This window comes from Octopus bimaculoides, chromosome 7 (assembly GCF_001194135.2).
Source record: "Octopus bimaculoides isolate UCB-OBI-ISO-001 chromosome 7, ASM119413v2, whole genome shotgun sequence".
Classification (NCBI taxonomy): Eukaryota; Metazoa; Mollusca; class Cephalopoda; order Octopoda; family Octopodidae; genus Octopus; species Octopus bimaculoides.
In genome coordinates, this window is record NC_068987.1 from 89,671,198 (window position 1) to 89,679,476 (window position 8,279).

The 8,279-nt window shown below is 36.5% G+C and overlaps 2 protein-coding genes across 7 annotated transcripts in view; one reads left to right on the top strand and one right to left on the bottom strand.

Annotated features, from left to right (window-relative positions):
- Positions 1 to 3,990, top strand: part of LOC106872804 (synaptonemal complex protein 3) — a 17,294-nt gene extending 13,304 nt beyond the window's left edge. For all 5 annotated transcript variants that reach the window (XM_052969794.1, XM_014919922.2, XM_014919918.2 and 2 more), the window contains exons 6-9: positions 364 to 463; positions 1,727 to 1,825; positions 2,158 to 2,262; positions 3,788 to 3,990. In XM_052969794.1, the coding sequence (XP_052825754.1) occupies positions 364 to 463; positions 1,727 to 1,825; positions 2,158 to 2,262; positions 3,788 to 3,841 (358 nt within the window). In that variant the 3' untranslated portion in view covers positions 3,842 to 3,990. The remainder of the gene's footprint in view (positions 1 to 363; positions 464 to 1,726; positions 1,826 to 2,157; positions 2,263 to 3,787) is intronic.
- A 3,776-nt stretch (positions 3,991 to 7,766) lies between these two features.
- LOC106872800 (ER membrane protein complex subunit 10) overlaps positions 7,767 to 8,279 on the bottom strand; it is a 26,415-nt gene continuing 25,902 nt past the window's right edge. For both annotated transcript variants that reach the window (XM_014919913.2, XM_052969795.1), the window contains exon 7: positions 7,767 to 7,902. In XM_014919913.2, the coding sequence (XP_014775399.1) occupies positions 7,816 to 7,902 (87 nt within the window). In that variant the 3' untranslated portion in view covers positions 7,767 to 7,815. The remainder of the gene's footprint in view (positions 7,903 to 8,279) is intronic.

The following is an 8,279-nucleotide window of genomic DNA, read 5'->3' on the forward strand; positions in this document are numbered from 1 at the left end:
TGTGCCACTTAAAAAGCATCCAGTCCACATTGTAAAGTGGTTGGCATTTGGAAAGGCATCCAGCTGTAAAAACCTTGCCAAACTGACCTTACCTGTGCTTGGGCCACGTAAAAAGCACTAAGTCCACTCTGCTGGGTGATTGGTGTTAGGAAGGGCATCTAGCTGTAAAAATCCTGCCAAAACCGACACAAAAGTCAAGTGCAGGCTTCTGCTTGGTCAGCTCCTGTGAAACCATCCCACCCATTCCAGCATGGAAGGTGGATGTTAAATGATGATTATGATGTTGATTTACACATATTTTTAATCCATAGACATGTATTACAATCTTATTCTTATAATGATATTTCTGTTGTTAAAATGTAGGCAGAAGCTGTATGATGACTATTGTAATCAAATGAACATTATTCTACAACAATGGGATGTTGATTTGAACAAATCAAAAGAACAAGAAGAAAAACTACTGGTAAGAAATGCAAGATTAAATTTCCTTAACAAATGTATCTTTAATAACTGAACTTACTAAAGATGTTAGACTTCTTTCCATAGGTAATAGATTCAAGAAATACTGGGACATGCACCTTGAGTAAGATACTTTCATCTATCTAGATACCATTTCCTTATCAAATAGAAAAGATTAGAGGCAGCAGCCAATAATTCCAATCTATTCCTGCTAAGATGCCACAGCATTTATAATAAAACTAGGGCCAACATATAATTTGCAAACAAGACAAAAGAATCACCTATTGACAAATTGGTTTAGGATTATTAACTTTAGATAAATAACTTAGCATTATTTAACTCTGTATCAGTTGTTGGAGTGTGTATTTTTATAGTTGGATATGCTTAATACTAACAACCCAACCATGAAACTTCTTTTCAGTTTGGGTGAATGAAATAAACAGAATGACACGTAAAATACACCATTTCGAGCATGGCCGTTGATCGTTACCAACGTTACCTCCCTGGCACGTGAAAAGACATTCGAGCGAGATCGTTGCCAGTGCCGATGGACTGGCTCCTGTGCAGGTGGCACGTAAAACACACCATTTCGAGCGTGGCCGTCACCAGTTCCGCCTGACTGGCCCTTGTGCTGGTGGCACATAAAACACCCACTACACTCTCGGAGTGATTGGTGTTAGGAAGGGCATCCAGCTGTAGAAACTCTGCCAAATCAGATTGGAGCCTGGTGTCACCTCCTGGTCCACCAGTCCTCAGTCAAATCGTCCAACCCATGCTAGCATGGAAAGCGGACGTTAAATGACGATGATGATGATGATGATGAAATGATTTGTATATTACAAAGTACAGGTCTAAATCAAGAATCCAATAGCTTATAACATTTTACTATTCAGTCACTGCATGCTTTGGCAGAATTAAAAATTAAGATCTTTTGTTTTAAGAGTCGGTAGACTACAGAATGAGACAATTTGGCACAGCTGTTTGGATGCAGATGATTTGACAAAGCTAATTGGACATTCAGCCCATTCTGGTGACTAACAATGGAAACACACACTTGTACAGAAATAGACACATAGTGATAGAAAGAGCGGGAGGGAGAGAATGAGAGAAACATTAAAATATCTAATTTCAAATGAAGTCTGCAGTAAATCAGTAATACCAGGTAAGTGGTGCCAAAACAGCTCATACTTGGGTAGATGTGATCCTGGAACATGTCAAGAGCATATTTTTACTATTTTTTAGCTTTTTTTTTTCTTTTTTTCGACAGGCTGTCTTTAAACAGCACCAGAAGTTGTGTCAGCAGAACTCTTTAATTCAACAACAAAAGCTGATGACTCTTCATGAACTCCACGAACAATTTTGTAAGGTAACTTATTGATAGTCTTTTATTTTGCTTTTCAGTGTGATTTTTGGCCATTATTTCTGGCAACTGCAAAGAGTCTGTTGGCTGATAGCTTTTATAATGTTAAACAAACTTAACAACATGTTTACATATTAAAAATCTAACGTTATTATCCATTTAATAGCAAAATTCAAATATCAATCCCTTGTTAGGCAACATGAGACCAGGGACAGTCTCTGATGGGTTGATATCAAAATTGTAAAATCCAAGTGCAACCGTGTTGTTACATTAGTTTCCACATGGCATTACCGGGTTTCTATTGTCACAGACAGAATTATAACTAAAATTATTTTTAGGGGTTGAAAGAATTGGAAAGAAACCACCAAGAACAACAATCAACAGTACTGTCAGAGTTAAAGAAAGAAATGGCTTTGTTACAGAAGAGAATATTAATGGATACAGTAAGTAGACATCTTTCTTATCTCCGACATTATTTTCTGATAGTGAATTGGGAAAACTGAACATTTACAAATCTTCTCATCATTGATGTTTGGTCTCTTTCCTAGTCTTAACTGCTCTTTCATAGTGCAGTTGGTATTAAAACTCATAATTGTATGTCTGTCCAGGTCTGAATGAAACTCATAATTCTGGCTCTTTTATATAAGAATGTGCTTTTAATTGTATAATTTCTGTATAAGTGGGCTGATAACATAGTTTGTGAAGTTATTTCTTAACAAGACCACAATAGCATGAAACAGTCTATGTTAATGTTTATAGCGATGATTAATACTATGTAGTCATTTATCTCATCTATTTAACTGTATACCACTGCTTGTGTTGTATTTGCAAAAAAAGAAGAAAAAAAATTTAATTTCTTATAAATAAATATAAAGATATCTTGTTTACATCATAAGAATTTAGAAACTTTGAGAGATGTGAAATAATTCATTTTCAATGGTTGAACTCGAAGCTTCTAAGAAAAGAGAAAATATATTTAATATCGATCTGTGGAGACCAGTAAGTGTTTTAAGGGCTGGGGGTTCAATAAAAGGTTACATTCATGAAGATTGACTGTAATTTAAATGTTATAATACTCAACAAATGGCAACGACTTGGTGTTGTGGCACAATGTGCTGTCCTTTTTGTTTTTCTAGACATTATGATATAGTTTAAGGAAGATTTGGTTGCTATTATCTCGCAGGTTGATAGACCATGTGAAGGTTTTGTGTGTGCTGTTCTTATAGAGACAGCCATGGTTTCTATGGCTGGATGCCCTTCTTAATGCCAACCACTCTGAGGGTGTAATGGGTGCTTTTATGTGCCATTTGAGTGACACTGGTATCTGCCACAACTGCGATTTTGGTTGACTTGATGGGTCTTCTCAAGCATGACATAATGCTAGAGGTCTTGGTCATTGCCTCCGTGAGGCCCAACACTCGAAAGGGGCTCAACCATTTTGCCTCTGTGAGGCTCAATGCTTGAAAGGTGCTTCAGTGGTCTCAGTCATTGCCTCCCTGTGGCCCAACACCCGAAAGGAGTTCAGCCACTTTTTCCCCGTGAAGCCCAATGCTCAAAAGGTGCCTCTTTATGTGCCAGTTACATGACACCAGCATCAATTAATTTCTAAAAAAGAAAAAAAAAAATTGTAATTTTTACCATCAAGGAAAACTAGACCAGAAGTACACTTTTAAAAGTAATATAGTGAAAATTTTAAAAATCTTAATTGATTGGAAGAAATTTAACAATATCTAACTTCAGAAACTTCAAAGAGGTGTTTTCGTCCAATGGTACAACATCTGTCATGTTTATAGAAAATTTGGGTTTGAGTCCCACAGGCAGCTTTTGACTTTTCCATCCAAGGATTTTTTTTTAATCCAGTATTTACAGGCTATTATTTATAGCTTCATCAACCATTAAAGAATGAATTATAATGATACATAACACTAATGCATTTATTATAATGATATAATTCTTTCTTTCCTGCAGCAACAACAAGAAATGGCTAACGTTCGCAAATCTCTTCAGTCTATGCTGTTTTGATGTATTGAGTAAAACAGTGCCCTAAACATTGAATTAACTGTTTCATTAAATTAACTGTTCATTCCACTTTTGTTCATTATAATCATCCTTCTAATATTATATATTTTATTCAATAGAATTAAATATATTACCGCAATGATTTGAGTGTATTTATTCTCAGTGTTACTCTGTTGTGAGTGAAGAAATATTACAATATAAAGGACTTCACACCTTTGAACATTTTATATCATCGCTGTATTCTGGCTTCAACTCACACTTTGGTCAGCTTTAACTTTCATCCCACAAGGCTCAATAAAATGAACATCAAAAACGGAGAAGGGAAAGATGTTCTTTGCTCTCTGGCTGAGTTCAAAAGGTAAAAAGAACAACTCTTGTTTGAGCTGTTGAATGAAAAGACATGAGATCAGTGGCTTGTTTTAGTGGCTCCCATCGGGTTGGCTAATGCAGATATGTTCTTGACACATGGATCAGTTTAGATCTGTATAACTACTCAGCTTAAGACACTCGGTACAATAACTGTATGTTGAAACCATTCACATAGGTTGAAGAAATCCACAATTACTGGATAATTGGGTAAATTTGACAGTTTGCATAAAAAAAAATTAAAAAAAACAAAAAAAAAAAACAATATCCCATCCAAAAATAAAAATATTCTAAAAATCAAAAAAATATCAACTAGATAACAATTTACTCTAAGTAGCCAGTCTCAGCTTCCACTATGGCTCCAGAACTTGGCGTGTGCGTTTCTCACAATATTCCTGGGGAGTATATCAAATACCTCCTTGAACTTGGTCAACATTTTGGCTTTGGTGTTGCAGGCAGAGCAGTGGGTGTCTCTCTCTCAATCACACCCCACATATAGTAATCCATGGGATTACAAATAGGGGAATTAGGAGGCTAGAAATAGGTGAAGTCATACAAATTCTCTGGCAACCAGGTTTGACTCTTTCCAGTGGTATGGCAAGGAGCCAAATCCTACTGACACACATATGACCTTCCAGCAGCTTCAAATAGCCATCTGAATTGAGCTAAGATGTAGGATAGCATGATGTCACCGTCACTGGAGACACACCCAAGGACCATCTCCCTGCTGGGAGTCTCCACTGCAGCCATCCATGTCATGTCTTACATTCTTCACAGTGTTCACAGAACATTGAGCAACAGTCATGATGGTGTTTATATACCAAGTACAAATCATCATGATACAGGTAACTCTTTTCCAATATTCAGATGACTTCCCATCCTCCTGCTAACTTTTTCTCAACCACAACTTATCTTTGTTCTCCAATATCTCTGGCTGTTCATTAACAAACACATCAAGCTGTTCCTATAAAAAAGCAAGCATTAAAAATCATCAAATTTAGCCCAAACACCCAGTGTATTTTATTTGGGGTGACAATATTTTTAGACCCAGTAATATATGCATTTTCTTACCTGGTAGCTATCTAGCTCGCACCAGTTTCACATTTACTTTCAATAGTGCAACTTATGTTGATAAAGGACAAAGCAAAGAAGCTTAACCTAAGCCTAAATATCCAAATATAGTTTAATAATGTAGTCTTATTATCAATACTGATAAGATGAAAATACTTGTTATGAATAGTGGTACTTGTCACATTAGCTGAAGTACAAGTAATTAAAGGTTACTGTATTAAAATAAGCTATATCAGGCACCACTAAATATCGTGAATAGAACAGGTTTAGCCTCCTCAGCTTTTTGTCTCCTTAATTGGTATGTTTAGAGACAACAGAACATTGGATTCATTATTGTTCACTTCTTTATGCATTTGTGGTTTGAAAGGAGTTTATTGAGGTAGATTTTCTATGGCTAGATACCCTCCATGTTCAAAGTAAGGTAATTCTTTACTTCATGCCAGACACATGTTCTCACAGAATACTGGAAATGGATGACACTGCTTGTATGACAGTGGCACTTATTTACAACTATTGTTGTACAATGTCAAGACATGGAGACATCAACACATACGTACAATAGGTGTTTTTCACATTATTTACATTTGATGGATATTTGTCCTCATCTTGTTTGTTGTTAACACAGTGTTTCGGCTGGTATACCCTCCAGCCTTCATCAGGTGTCTTGTTATGGTATTCCGAGTTCGATTCCAGGCAGTGACCTGAATAATAATACTTCCTAAGGTATTTTTTGATGTTATTATTATTATTATTATTCAGGTCATTGCCTGGAATCTAACTCGGAATACCCATAAGACACCTGATGAAGGCTGGAAGGTATATCAGCTGAAATGTTGTATTAACAAGATGAGGACAAATATCCGTCAAATGTAAATAATGTAAATAATTCCTCATCTCTTAAATATAGAACTGTATTAGGTTTTTTTTCAGTTTCCATTTTATCAAATCATTTGGTCAAGGTGCCATGCAACAGGATTGAACCTGAGACCATTGGTTGGGAACTTCTTAACAAGGCCATACCTATGATTATGCTTCCAAAACCAGTGTGATACTATAACAAGGAAATAACTCCAGAGTGAATTGGTTAAAACAGAAGTCTTTCAAATGGGATACCTTTGTTGAATTGCCTGAGATGAACCATATGCAGAATAACTATTTTTGAAAAAGCAGTAACATTAGTATGGCCATGCGAGTCAAATGATTCAGGGTTGCAATGTACACTATTTGCATGAATCTAGTTACAAGAATGCAACGAACACAAAAGAGTTCTGATCACTTGTTTTCGATAATAGTTGTGTATAGAATTACTAATTCATGCTTAGCTTTTGCTTCAAATGTTTTCTCTCATTATCATTTAACATCTGTCTTCTTTGCTGGCATGGGTTGGATGGTTTGACAGGAGCTGACAAACAGGAGAGCTGCACCAGGCTCAAGTCATCTGTTTACACTTGGTTTCTACAGCTGGAAGCTCTTCCTAATGCCAACCAATTTACAGTGTGCTGGGGCTTTTTACATGGCACAGCCACAATAGGACAGATGGTGATTTGGCTGAATAATTAGAGTTGGACAGAATCATCATCATCGTCGTTTAATGTCTGCTTTCCATGCTAGCATGGGTTGGACGATTTGACTGAGGACAGGTGGACCAGGAGGCAACACCAGGGTCCGATCTGATTTGGCAGAGTTTCTACAGCTGGATGCCCTTCCTAACGCCAACCACTCCTGGCACAAGGTCAACTTAGCCTTTCATCCTTTTGGGATCAATAAAATATCAGTCCCAAGACAGTGGGTTAACAGGATTATCAGAGCATTGGACAAGATGCTTTGTGATACCTGCTCTATCTCTTTGAGTTCTCAGTTCAAATTCTGCATGGTGCTGATGGTGAAGGTTAATCATTTGATCACAAGAGCACACTTTCAGCCTACATCTGGCCAGCATAGACAGGCAGGCCTACAACCAGCTGAATAGAAACAGGGGACAAACAGATTAAGGTAAAAACATATTCATTACACACCCACATATTCATATCTCAACATGTAACTATGACTCTATTTTCCCAGTGGTATACGTCTGTTAGATACGGATCAGGCCACCAGAACACAATTCATGCGTTGATATTTTTTGCTTTTAGTTTCTTTCTGTGATCAGTTTTAATAATACTTTGAATAGTGAGTGTTTAGAATTGGTCTGAAAGTATTGTTTAAATATCTTATTTTTGTTTCAGTCATTAGACTGTGGCCATGCTGGGGCATTGCCTTGAAGAATTCTACTCAAATGAATTGACCTCAGTACTTATTTCTTTAAAGCTTGGTACATAGTCTATTGGACTCTTTTGCCAAACTGCTAAGTTACAGGTATGTAAACACCAACACTGGTTGTCAGGCAGTGGGTAAGGACAAATACAGACACCCACATAGATTTAGATATTAATTTAGGCAAGTTAAGCTTCAGGAACCAAAAAAAAAAGATTTTTCACTAACAAAAAATACATTTAAAGAGTCAAATAATTTATTATATAAATACAAAATTTTGTACATTCTTATCTTCCACCACCTCCACCACCACCTTGAGGATCAGAATTAGATGCTAACATCAACACAATCACAAATGGAACAATGTACATCCACTGAAAAAAAGTAAAAGAAAGAAAGGTATTTATTAATCAGTTTAATGTAGATGAAAGACTCATCATTTAATGTCTTTTCCATTACTGGCAGGCTTTGCACAGATGCCTTTCCTAATGCCAAAGATTCTTTTGCCCTTTGCTTGTTTCAGTCATCACACAACAGCCATGCTGGGGCACTGCCTTAAAGAATTTTTAGTTGACTGAACTGACCCCAGTACGTTTTTTTTTAAAGCCTGGTACTTATTCTTTCAGTCTCTTTTGCTGAACCGCTATGTTAAGTTATGGAGATGTAAACACACCAACACTGGTTGTCAAGCAACACTGGTGGGGACAAACACACACTATGTGTGTGTTTATATATATATATATATATATAT